This window comes from Sciurus carolinensis, chromosome 9 (assembly GCF_902686445.1).
Source record: "Sciurus carolinensis chromosome 9, mSciCar1.2, whole genome shotgun sequence".
Lineage (NCBI taxonomy): Eukaryota > Metazoa > Chordata > Mammalia > Rodentia > Sciuridae > Sciurus > Sciurus carolinensis.
This window is the reverse complement of record NC_062221.1, coordinates 21,857,454-21,871,398: the sequence shown is the minus strand read 5'-3', so window position 1 is coordinate 21,871,398 and position 13,945 is coordinate 21,857,454. Positions and strand designations below refer to the sequence as shown.

The following is a 13,945-nucleotide window of genomic DNA, read 5'->3' as shown; positions in this document are numbered from 1 at the left end:
GACCACCAGACCAGGTCAAAACAAATTCCCTTGCCTCCCTCTGCCATGGATCTCTTCTTGTGCTGCTTTAAGACCCCTGGATGACTCTGGCCTTTTCCACCCACACCCTTCTCAAATCTCCTGCCAGATGTTCTCCTTATCTGTTTAGGCTCCTCTTTTTTCCCACTTTGATTAGTTTTAACCCCTCACTCCATTGCAGATACTCTCAACTCTCTCATTTCTTGATCTTTTATAAATATTCATCTAGCCAAATTTCTGGTGAACCCAAATGGCAGCCTTCTCTGTACTAGTTGTTACTGAGCAAGGGTTTCCTGCCTGATGCCAGATGTGCACTGAAACCAGTACTATGGCACTGGTTTTTATAAAAAGGAAGAGCGTTATTGTAGGTCAACTGACAAGCAGATATGAAGCCTGCTCAAATCTGTCTCCTCATCGGCCAATAGCGAAGAAATTTAAGCATCCCAGGGCTAGGGAAAGAGATGGTTGATTGGCTGTAAACTGGAGTCTTGGCAGGATCATCCATACCTGGCACATAAGACAAGGTAGGACTTATGGATAATTCTGGCTTGTTCTGCCACCATTGATAGCACCCTAATCTAGGTTAACAAGGCCCTATTCTCATTCTTCAGGTTCTACTTGTCAGAGATTCTGGTTCCTCCAGCTCTCAAGTCCATTCTAATTCAGGTCTCGGGTTCTGAAAAACAGTTTGAACAGTTTTTAGGATCAGGGAAGTTACTATTTTATGAAGTGGTTTCAATCTCCCCTTCTCTTCATGTATTCCTCACTCTTGAGGGAAGAGGGACAATGACCACTGTAGCTACTTCCTGCTAGTTAGGGGCACAGATTGGGGTTTGAGGAATTGAATTGAATTGTTTTGGCCACAGCATTTTCCTTCCATTTCACAGGGATGTTGACATAAAGAGAAAAGGATCCAAGACCATAACTTTCATCTTAGGTTGAAGGGCACAGGGGTGGGCTGTTTTTTGCTCTTTTTCCTTGAAAATAATTTAAGATCAGTTAATGGTTTATAAGAATAAGCATCAGTTTCTGTTTTCCATCACCATCTAGTATTTGTATGGTTGGTTCCCTTGCCCCTTGTCTCTCTGCTGTCTCCTACTCAGAACATGATGCATCTGAGTATAATAAAGAGGGCTGGGGGTGTAGGGGTACTAATTTTTCATGGGCATAATTTTTACCCTTGTGTGATAAGCCCATAGCCTCACTCCTTTTAGTTTTACTGGTGTGGGTTGCCAGTAAAACCTCACATGGCTATTCCATTTGGGTCATAGCTGGTCCTCAAGGTAATGGTTTTTCCAGGTTTTAAGCAATGCAGCCAAATTCAGGCTTACGGAAGGTTCCCATATAGCATTTCATGTGGGCTCAATTACAGCTTACTTCCCAGTGGTCGCCCTTACCCTAAGCAGAGCAACTGGCAGTATTTTATGACAGATGGTGGGGATGATTTGGACCTGCTGAACCCCGTCTATAGCTCAAACTCCATTCAGCTGACAGATATCATAGCAGCACACTGAGGGCTGTGGCCTGGAAGGGGTAGCGGGCTTGCTGATGAGCATGTTTCTGGGACTGGGCATCACTCTCCACCTCCAGAGGCCTGACCTCTATCCTTGAGGCACAGGTGTGCAAGATGGTATTGCGGCCTAAAGGGAGTTGAACATGCCTCTCATGGCCAAGGTTAGGGCCTGAGCTTCCTGCTCTAGGTCACTGCAGTCCCAGGCTCAGTTTGTTTCTTGGCATATCCTGGCAATAGTCTTTTTCAAAGTGTGATTGATTTTCTCAATTTCTCCAGTGGACTGTAGCCTCTGGAATGGGTGTAATTTTCAGTGACTTCCCAAGGTCCCAGGCACCTCTTGGGTTATCTTTGGTATGAAAGCTCCTCTGTTCTTACTCCATACTGAGGAAGGCCAGCTGAAGCAGGGGACTGTCTCTTTTTAACAAGATTTTGGTTACTTATGATGCCTTCTGTGTGCTGTAGGAGACAACCTCAACCCATCCAGTAAAGATATCCACAAAACCCAGCAAGTACCTGTAATTTCCTCAAGTTTCTGGCATAATGGTAAAACCCATTTGCCAATCTTCTCCTGGCTGTGTTCCTTGGGTTTGAACTCCCTGCATAATTGGCAGTGATCTGGTCCTCAGACTGTTTTTAGAAGGCACTTACAGACCTCCTTTCGAATAGTTTTTTGCATGTTTGACCCTGTGATAAACTTTTGCAACCAATCATAAGTGGCATCTCTGCCATGAGTGCTTTGGTGGGCCTGGTTAACATACTCTTCCATCAAGTGTTCAGGGATTAATACTATTCCTCACTCATTTTAATTCCATCCTTCTTTAGGGGCCTAAAGGGACTCCCTGTTGGCATCTCTGAAGACTCCTATTCATCTGCCCTGTCTAGATCAATGACAGAATATTAAGGTCTAAAAACAGTGAGGTCTGGTTCTGAGTAATGTTCTGTTGTCCTGGCAGCCTCTTTTGTAGCCTTGTCTGCCAAATGACTGCCCTTAGCACCTTCTGTACCAGTGTACTATGACCACTTCCTTGGACAACATTACAGAATCCAGTAAATCCAGTATTTCCTCAGTATGTTTGATCTCCTTTCTTCCCAAGTTTATAAAACCTTTTTTCTCCATAGGGCTCCATGTGCATGGACTATTCACTTTGAGTGAATATCAGGGTTATCTTCTCACCTTCAACCATGATGCAGGGCCATCGTTAAAGTTATAAATTCTGTCACCTAAGCCAACATGCCAGGCAGGAGGGCATATACTTCCAAAACTTCCTGATGACTTACCATTGCATACCCAGTCTTCTGGAGGTCCTGGTCCATGGAACTGCTTCTGTAAGTAACAGTTCCCAGTCTGGATCCTCCAAAGGCTGATCAGTCAGGTCAGTATCCTTGAATAAACTTCTTATTTGTATACAGTCTTATTAGGCTTCTCTGAGGTGCTGGGAAGTAGGGTAGCTGGATTGACAGTGGACACAGATTGCAGTTCTACACTGGATTCTCTAGAAGGATGGCCTGATATTCTCCAAGTCTTTCGGAGGTTGGTCAACATCCCCTTTTGCACACTATGCCTCCTGTAGAGGATCATAGGTGGCTGCTGCTGCCCAGGCATACTGGCCAACCCTGATAACCATGTCCTCACTTCTAATTTAGGTCCACGAAGCTCTGTTCTCAGGATTCACTCATCAGAGACTTCTGCTCCTGCCAGACTCTCAAGATCACTGTAAGTCAGGTCCTCAAGTTCCACACCGGAGTCCTGAAAAGCAGCCAGAACAGTTTCTAGGTACAGGGAAGTGGCTGTTTTTTTTTTTGTTTGTTTGTTTTTTGTTTTGTTTGTTTGTTTGTTTTTCGGTGCTGGGGATTGAACCCAGGGCCTTGTGCTTGTGAGGGGAGCACTCTACCAACTGAGCTATCTCCCTAGGCCAAAGTGGCTGTTTTATTGTTTGATTTTATAGTTACTATGAGCAATAAACATCTCTGGAGAAAATTACATACCTAGGCTGTTGGTTTCTCTAATTCAAGACCTTGAACTTCAAACTGGTCTTGACATTAGTTAGGTAATTTCATTATACCGTGTACCTTCTTTCTCACTTTCAATCTCACCACTTATAGACCTTATAGACCTCCTTTCTACACATCAGAAGGAAAATTCTTTGTCCTTTATGTCACCAGATCGACAAGTCCATCTGTGCCCATTTTCCTCATTTCTGCCTTTTCTGTAGCTTGGCTGGGAAGGGATCCCTGGTCTGAGACAGATCAGTCCCTCAACTTGTCTCTAGCCCTCACTTCCCCTTGCCTTCTCGTCCCCAGGACTGCACTATTTTTCTTATCATATCAGTGGTCCTCTAACTTGAGGAAGCATTTGAGTCATCCAGAAGGCTTGTTATGACACAGGCTGCTGGGTCCCACTCCAGAGTTACTGATTCAGTAAGTCCAGAGTAGAGTCTGAGAATCAGCATTTTAAACAAGTTCCTGGCCAATGCTGTTGGTCTGGAGATGACATCTTTAACTGCCATCTTATGGTGGTTGTCCAACTTGGCTGCACATTAGAATAGTCCAAGAGAGTCTTTTTGTTTGTTTTTCTTTTTAACACAAAATGCCCAAGGTGCCCTGGCCATGTAGTACAATTAAATCAGAATTTGGGACATCAATATGTTTTAAGTTTCCTAGATAATCCCAATGTGCAGCAAGCTTGATAATGAATGTAAAAATTCTAGTAGAGGTTCTTAATGCAGGATCTGAATTTGGATTGGCTGGTAATTTTATATATATAAATTTTATATATATATGGTAATTTTATACATACACACACACACACACACACACACACACACACACACTCTTGGGGAAGAAATCAACATGATTAAAAACAGCACCTCTAAAAGCTGGTTCCTAGAAAAGACCAATGTAGTATAATCAAGAAAAGTCAATACAAGAAGGGCACAATTGGGTCAATATTACAACATTTATTAATGTAATACCAACTGTCAGACTAGGGGAGAAAAAGGTATTACTTTAATACTAAAGACAGTAGTGGACAAATTCAGCACCAATGCAAAATGACAGTTCCTAAGGACATAGAGCAGCATTTAACTTTCTCAAGGACACCTGTCAGAAATCTGCAAACCTCATACTCAGAAAACATTTAAAACACCCCCATTAAAACCAGGTTGTGGTCTGGGTACTGGACTCCATTTCTACTGTTCCACAATGTTCATCCTACCAGTACCGTAAGGCATGAACAAGAAACAATATGGGGGGAGGCAAAAATCATAATTATTTGTGTATGATTCTATAATATACCCAGAAAGTTCAGCAGATTAAATGAACTAATTTAAAACTAATTTTAAAATAATCATCAACTAATAGACCTGGCAAAAGAGAAGTTCCCCCAAATCACTAACTTTGCAATAAGCCAATAATAACCTAACAAGGTACCTATTTTTAGAAGAATCATATAAAAATAGCTTTATAAACCATTATAATATACACAAGGGAAAAAAAGGCTGACAAATGTGCAACATTACATGAAAACTTATCAAACTTTATTGAAGTTATTGAAAGCAGCCCTGAATAAACAGAGATGTTGACCATGTTTCTGGATGCAAAGGTCCCAAATAATAAACATGTTAATTTTCCCCAAATCAACTAATAAGTTAATGTAGTTATAAGCAAGGCCTTGGCAAGTTCATTTTAAAACTCATGTGGAAGGGAGACCTGTGAGGTTAAGTGGTACAGATGATAATCCTCTATTTTGGAGATCAGGAAACTAAACCTCAGAGAACCCATTCCAAAATCACTTCCAGAACGCACTTTGCCAGGTGGTATAGAAGCAGCTAAAGTAGAGAGACCTGAACGCACTGCAGGCTATTCTAGCTGCAGCAGCCTGGAGTTGGGGAGACAGAGATTGGAGTGTTGCTTATTGCACAGGGTTGATCATCTTTGTTACAAGAGTATTGAAACTAGAAGGGATTAGAAGTGTGAATAATAATAATGAACACCCTTATTATTTTATTCAAGAACAATTGAAAGCCATGGAATCTACTGAAGATTTATTTCATCCAGGATAAGGAATGAAGATATTTCTTACTTAGATCCTCTGCAGTCCCACTTGTTCAAAATAAGGGGTAAATTAATTACAAGTAATAAATACCCCCAAAAAGTAAATTGTGCTCTGAGAATGAAAAAATAGTTCAAGTCACGTGAAGCCAGAACAAAGGTGCCTTGTGGTAAATAACTGTATGTCAAGCACACAAAACATAAATAAACTTTGCAAGTCCACATCCATAAAGTGGTGGCAGGATTAGGGATTGATGCAAAATACTAGGGCCAGAGGCCAAAGTAAGAGTCACAATGGAAAAGCAGGGTTTTCTGGACAAAGACCTATAGGCTAATTATGTGGTAACCCCTACCAGGCCTTCTTCTCTAGTAACAACATTACTCACCAAGATAAAAACCAAGTTGACCTGGCACTCCCTACATTCACTAAGACTTCACAATCACTGTACTTCTTCACACACCTGTCAGAACTGTTGAAATGCTGAGTAAATTAACAGGTACCAGTCCATTTCTGCACAGGGCCAACATTGCCTGTTGTCCACCAACAGCCACCCTACCCAATGGACTTGTTTGTTCAAATGAGAATGTGATCAAATAAAAGCTCAATTTTCTCAATTATGGATCAACTGATACATGAACAGCTAAATATTCAAAGAATGGAATATTCTTCAACAATATAAAAGAAAAAATAACTTACTGATCATGCTACAACTGGAGGAACCTTGAAAACCTTGTTAAGTGAAAGAAGAAAAGTCATATATTATATGATTCCACTTATACAAAAGGTCCACAACAGATAAATCTGGACATTGCTTAATTAGTGGTCACCTAGAGCTGAGGAATTAGAAGTGACTACAAATGGGTATGGGGTTCCTTTTAGGGGTAATAAAACTGAATTAGACTGTGGCTGATGATTATGCAGCTCTATGAATATACAGAAAATAACACTTTAAATGGGTGAGACATGAATTATATCTCAATAAAGCAAAAAACCAACAAAATCTAATTTCCTGGGATGTCTCATAACTGGGGGTGCCCATGTGCTTCAGTTCTGGAAAGATGTTGGTGGAAACACACCACAACCAAGTTAGTAGATTCTGCATAAAAAGGACTCAACTGTGATGCCTTTTCCATCTTCTTACCCAGAATAAGGCCCTGGGGGTCTTGAAGAATAGCATGCCAAAGATGGCAGAGCAGTAAAAAGGGAGGAGGCTGGCAATGGATTGCCGAGCCCACACCCGCTCCCCTCTCTCTGGATCTGTTATGGGAGAAAAATAAAGCTATGCAGTTAGCTAGTCTTCAGTACCCAGGGCTTCTGCACCTATAAATTGAACCAACCTCAGATAAAAAAAATTTGGAAAAAAAAAGTGTCTGCATTAAACATGTACAGAATTCTTTTCCTATCATTGTTCCCTAAAAATACAGCATAACTACATAGGATCTAATTTATCCTAGGTGTTTTAAGTAGTCTAGAAATGATCTGAAGTGTTAGAAAGCTCTTCCTAATGACACAAACTGATGTAATATCAGTGTATACTTATTCTTGGAGTCAAGGAGGCAAAAAGTAGAATAGACTCTGAAAGACTGAAGGAAAGTTCATTTCAAATGTAACCTTCAGGCACCATGCAGTTAATCTTAATTTCTTTTTTTAAGGGTAAATAGTTACTTTCAAATTATACATGTTTTCCCAATATATTCCTAGAGGGGTCCTTAACCCTTTAAATATAAATCACTAAAAAAAAGTTTTAAAAAAGTTGATTTTTGATAAACTGGTAAGAACAAATGGCATATTTGCTCAAAGAGGAATACTTCTGAATATCAATTCTTTTCTTTTTTAAATAAGCTTTTCACTGTATAACAAGAACACAGGATCACTGAGGTTAGAAGACATCTCCCTTTAAGTTCTCTGGGCCTACTAAATTTTTTAAAAAACAGCACCTGCAGGGAGTTTCTATCCACAAACTTCTATCCTCAAAGAACACCCCCCAGCAAAGTGTAAAAATAAACTCCCATCTTACCTTTGTTCTCAGGAACAAGGCTGAGAAGCAGCCCCAAAGCCTGGAGGAGTGAACCAGGTGTGGGAGAAGTCTTCTGGGCACTGAGTCCATAGCAGAGCTCCGCAGTCCAAAAGAAGGCACAGCACAGGCAAAGGACAGGACTCAAGAAGTGTGAGGACTCAGGAGGGGAGGAGTCAGGAAGCAGCAGGAGGTAACAGAAAGGCCAGGGGAGACTGCACCCAGGAGTTTAGGGCCCCAAAGGCCTGGGGAACCTGTGAAAGATTTAAGCTAGGACAGCAGCTCAGTTCTAGAAGTGTTACCCTGGCAGCTGCTAACTGGCTGAATGGATGAGTTAAGGGAGAGACCAGTGAAGCAGCTAGGGAGGCAACCCCAGTGAGAGAAGACAATGGCTGCAAGCAGGACAACAGTGATGTGTCCTGGAAGTCCAGGGAAGACTTTGAAACAACAGTTAGATTTGTGTACCACATCCCTCACCTGCTCACATTCTTCCCCCAATAAAATGCAACTTTCACAACCAAAGTGTTATGATTTGGATCTGAATGTCCCCCACAAAAGCTCATGTATTGGAAGTATTGTCCACAGTGCAGCATAGTTCAGAGGTGGGGATTTTAGGCAGTGATTGGACCATGATGAGGCTGTAACCTCATCAGTGGATTAATGAACTTGATGAATTAATTTAAATGGAAATACTGGCAAGTGGGGAGTACTGGAGGAATTAGATCCCTATGGGTTGTGACCTTGGAAACTGTATCTGTCCTTGACCCCTTCCTGTCTGCTTTCTGGCTACAATGAGCTAAGCAGCTTTCCTTCACTATGCCCTTCTCCAATAATGTCTGCCTCACTTGAGGCCCGTAGCAATGGAGTTGGCCGACTATGTACTGAGACCTCTGAAACTGTGAACCAAAATAAACTTGTCCTCCTCTAAGTTGTTCTTGCTAGTTATTTTGGTCACAGTGACACGAAGTTGACAAACAAAAAAAGAATTGGGGGCCAGAGTGGAGATGCTTTCGGATTTGCAAGGTCCTTATCTCCAAGGGATTTTTCTCTTCTACTAGGCTTAACCCATTGTCTGTGAATACTCTCTGGTACCACATCTTCATGTGGAAAATGAACACACTCCCTCCCAGGGCCTGCCCACCCCAAAAACCTTAGATCTCCTCTACTCACTGCTCCATTTCCCCTTCACAGTGTACTTTTCAACAGTGCTGATGATAGTAAGGTCCCCACTCCCCACTCTGTGTTCACATTTTACATGCTCCGTCCCTACTATTTTTGTAAGCAGATTGCCAAGTCCCACAGAGCCTTCTCTCTCCACTTAAGAACCACCTTCCCTGGGTCCCACAACACTTCATACTCCTTTTTGCTGTTGCTTTGACCAAATACAGTGATTTCTTCTCAGTCTTGGTTTTGTTATCTCTTCTTCCTTTACTAGAACCCTAAGCGGTGGAGGGTCCAGGACTCAGTACCAGGGCCTCCTCTCCATCTATACTGTCTCTCTCCTCCCTCTCGACAAACTCATCCAGCGCCAAGAATTAAAGATAGTTCACGTCACCCTCTACATGTGTACTTTCAAAGAGGCCTCTTCCCCAAGACGCAGACTCTCAGCCATCAATTCTAAATGTCCATTTAGATAACCAAATGATATGCTGAACACAGCTTGTGGGAAATTACTGGCTCCCCCCGTCAAAGCAAAATTCTACTTTGTTTTTCCTGGAGTTTTTCGGATCTCAGGACATTCTTTGGTCATGTTTAGGCTCCAAACCAGTCCCCTTTGACCACCTCCCTTCCTTCTTTATCCCACTGCCAACACCCAGTGGATCCAGGTGTTATTATCTTTAAAATCTGTCTTCAATCTGCCAGTTTTTACACCCACCCTGAGTTGCACTTCCCAAATTGGTTCAAATTGCTATCTTCTTTCCCAGACTATGCAATAGCTTCTTAAAGGGTCTATACCTGCCTCCCTATAATCCAAACTTCACAAGAGCTGGGACAATCTTTCTGAAATTACAAATTGTATCATGTCACTCCTTATTTGAAAAACCACTGAATGTATTCCCACTATATTTAGAAAAAATGTAAAAGTGTCCCATGGCTTCCAAGGACTGGCTGGCTGCTTCCTGCTTCCTCAGTACCACTCCTTTCCCTACACTACATTCTAGCCACCCTAACCTCCTTTTTTTCCTTCCAATGGCAGAAGCTAGAGGATGGATGGGAAGAGCTGAGACTGGAGGCCAGCCTGCTTCTGCTTTAAGACTCCTGCAATTATGTCCCTTCTGCCTGGATCTTCTTATGGCTGACTTTGTCATTCAGATCTCAACTACTACCTACTCAAAGACAACTGGCTAACCATGACATCTAAACTTATTCGAATGTCACTCTATTATTTCTATCACAACACTTACCAAAACACTATTTGTCTTGTTCTCTTCTTATAGTGGGAATGTTATAAGAAAGGGCAGACCATAATAGACTTCTAGATTACTAGAACCAACTCAAAATATGTCAGTGCTCTGTCAGTTTGCATCTTTCCTACAAAAATTAATTTTTCTGCAAAATCTGTCCAGTAATATTCAAAATCTAAAACAAAAACCACAAGAAGAATACCAGCCAAGGAAATAATATAACTGTTCTTTCTTTCCTGTGTCAATGTTTCCAAGCAGCTCAGCAAAAAAAAAAATCTACTAAAACAAAAATACTTAAGAGCTTACAAATACAAAAATGTAAAGTTAAAGGTATCATACCATCCCAGCAAACTGAGAATACCTCTTCACTGGGCACAGAAGTCAGATGTTGGCACTTTTTCTTTTAACAGATCTTGTGCATAGAACAGTGATTTCTAAAATAAAGTACTCACTTGAACAAAAAAAAGAATGCTCTATATGTTGGAAGGGACATGAGAGTTGAACCACTCTGTGCTTAGTATGCAATCAGTACTAGGTAAGTATTTGTTGACTGAATACTTTCTAGGAATGCGGGTTATAAACAAAAACATCTATAATTTATCAAGAGTTCAGAGGAGCTTCTTAAAAACCAGACATTTGGGGACTAAATATTTCATAAAATCAAAACATGAGTATTAATAAATGGTGCACAGAAATTTATGCCCTTGGTTTGTTTGTGGGAGACCGGGTACTATGTGAGTTATTTTCCCAGGTATGTTGCTGATTCATAAAGCTTATTTCAAAACAGCAAAAAGCCTCCAACTTCCACACATTCTCCTATATATAACTGTGAGAACCGAAGTAGTGGCAGGCACCTGCAGGCCTCACTACTTTGTAGGTACATTCAACTGCTTTAGGCTAACTAAAACCAAGTATAAATACATACCCATTTTTTACTTATTGGCTCTGTAGAACATTTCAGTGTTATAATACTTCTTTGTAACAATGATTCCCACTTTTTATTAAGCCCTGGAGGCTGAGTAGAGTCAGTTGTCATTGTGTTAAGGTTTTGGAATGGAAAAAAACACTAATGAAATAAAACATGACCATCTAGCTGCTGCATGTTCAAAGACACAGGAGACACATTAACCAATTACAAATTATAAACAATATTTTCCATACTGTCATAATATAAAACAAATCCTTTAATTTTTCAAGTGTTTTTTAAAAAAAACAATTTTACACTGAAGCCAGCCTTGAAGATAAGCACAAATGTACCAGCTTACAATTTTAAAATAAAAACGATAACAACTCAAGCACCCGCTCTGTGCATAGCACTATTCTAGGTGCAACAAAAGGGAATCTTAACCTTCGAAACATGATTCACTTTCTGGAACTGCATTATCTCCTTTCCCAGAGAGTAAAAATAAATAAAATTACCATTGCTTCCTACTAATCTGCCCCAAACCCACTTCTAGCTCATAGGAAAGTTAATTTCTGACAAATTTAAGATGTGATGAACTCTGTTCCTGCTTCCCCCAAGATAAGAAAGCAGAACTCCTTTTCACTAAAAAATTTAAAAATAAACAATTTCACATAAAAGGGCAGCTTGCTTCCAGTAACTATTTTCAAAAAAATTTTTTTTCTCGTTTTGTTTCTTCTTCCACCACTGCCTTTTCTTGTACAAGGCAAATCAGACATCTTTTTGTGCTGTTTTTCCTTTCCTAAAAGTACTGCATCTTGAAGACAAACCATTCCCAAGAGTAGTGATAAAAATAAAATTATAACTTTAAAGGTGAGTCACCTCCATTACCTTGATGAAGTAAAAAAATAAAAAGCAGTTGGCACTAAAATAGCTATTCCAAATATTTGTGTCTAAACAATTTAAAAACCGTTTATTTTTAAGAACGCACCCCTTAGTCCAAAGTCACTGTTTTAAAATTTTGGGGCCAAAAATTTACAAAATCCCTTTCAGTTTAATCTATTAAAAATGATATCTAGAAAATATTCCATATTAAGTCTGTCTTAAAAAGTTCAGATTCTAAAGCATTCCTAAGGCACGGCATTCTGGAAGACAACTGTGCTTCTGCTGGTTTTGTGCTGTGTATGAAGTGTCGATGACAGGCACTCCTTCTGAGTCTGAGGGACCGTGAGGGCGGTCAAACATAGGCCCCCAGGGCAGCATGGAACTCTGTGAGACACTGGACCAACTGCTGGAACTTGGGCCTCTCCTCCGGATCTAAGGCCCAGCAACAGGCCATCACAGCAAATCTGCAACGACAATGGAAAATGTGACAAGAAATGATACAGTACCCCTTACTTTTTGGTCAGTGTGATGCCAGATGTGCTTTCTATCAAAGTGTGGAAACAGAGAATACAATATATTAAAAATTGGTCAATGTTTACTATGTACTGGCAACTCTAGAATAAGAAGCGGCTAAAATGAATTATTTGGATTGTATGTGTACATTTTCTTCATAAGAGCATATCAAAATATCACAGCAAACATGGTATTCGCATAAATGCATAAAACACAAGTCAAAATAATAACCTCTGTTATTCTGGGAGGAATAATTCAGAGGTTTCATCCTAAGCTCTAAGAACACTGGATCTAGAGTGACAGTGTTACCTTGCTCTGAACTCCAGGGAATTTTGGAGACCACATTCATCTGTGGACCCACTTATCCTGACCAGCCTCCTGCCCGCCCTGTTCCCAGGATATGGGACATTAGCTAGGTGATAAAGGCAGGAAGCAACTAGTCACTCACAAGCCCAGCATGTCTTCCTTATGTATCAGCTGACATCTGACAAGACAAGATGACAATGAGAGACTTCTAAAGTACTTAGCCTTTAAGCCTGTTTCTAACTCAACTCTGAATAGCCATTATTCTCAAAAGGGAAGGCTCTGAATAAATGTGGAAACTTGCTCTTTCTTTTATAACAAAATAGTAAGTGGAATGAAACACATGTCTCTCCATTCAGAAAAACTCACAGTTCATCAGGACAATTGATTGGCTGGGCTATTCTGTAACCATCTTTCAGGTACGCAGCCATCTCAAAGGGGTCGATGTCCACATAGGGCGTCTGGCCCAGAGTCATAAGCTCCCACAGAGTCACTCCAAAGGCCCACTAGGAAAGGAGGAGCAACACAATGAGAAAATGCTTAAAACGGCTACTTGGATGCTTCTACCTATGGTCAGGTACATGCCAAAATGAGCAGTTCAATTAACTCTGAAGGAAAGCAAGACTATTTGTAAAGAGAAGTCTATCTTACCAAGTCCATTTTTCCTGCCGGGATAAAAAAAGAGGGCATTTCAATTAATATATCTTTTAATGTGAATATTAGCATTACCTATTAGATCTACTCGAAGTAGTTTTTACTGTTGATTATAAGTTATAGCACCCCAAACCATTAATTATGTCTACGATTTTCCTAATATAAAAATTTGTAACTTTAAATATTATGACTAATCTGCAAAACTGAGAAATGGAAAATGAACATAATTTTATCCTAAATGAAAAAGAACAATATTCTGAATAAGGGAAATATGCAAATTACATAAAACATAAAAAGTCATGGATTCTTTATTTTTTTGGTGGTGCTAGGAATTGAACCCAGGGCCTGCGTCTGCAAAGCACTTGCTCTACTCTACCCTAAGTTGTATCTTCTAGCCCAATATGTAAAAATTTTAATTAACAGAAAAATACCCAGAAAAAACTATCTTTAAACTTTGTTGAATAAAAGATCAGATTTATTAGAAATCAGCACGTGAACTAACAGTAGAAGAAGGAATCAAAAGCAGTGGCAACAGTGCCTATTTGTGGACTAAGCGGACCTCTCCATTTTGGTGCAGCCCTGGATGCACCATGGCTCCTGGAGAGTGTAGAGGACAGATAACACCCCCACACAGCTGCTGCCATGTGGGGAAGGGCTGAGACCAGGGGACTCTCAATGATCTGCTGCT

The 13,945-nt window shown here is 40.4% G+C and overlaps 1 protein-coding gene across 2 annotated transcripts in view; it reads right to left on the bottom strand.

Moving 5' to 3' along the window:
* Positions 1-11,167: 11,167 nt before the first annotated feature.
* The window catches only part of Ryk (receptor like tyrosine kinase), a 100,373-nt gene continuing 97,595 nt past the window's right edge, over positions 11,168-13,945 (bottom strand). For both annotated transcript variants that reach the window (XM_047563742.1, XM_047563743.1), the window contains exons 14-15: positions 12,973-13,109; positions 11,168-12,251 (exon numbers count right to left, since the gene is read on the bottom strand). In XM_047563742.1, coding sequence (XP_047419698.1) covers positions 12,140-12,251; positions 12,973-13,109 — 249 coding nt within the window. In that variant the 3' untranslated portion in view covers positions 11,168-12,139. The remainder of the gene's footprint in view (positions 12,252-12,972; positions 13,110-13,945) is intronic.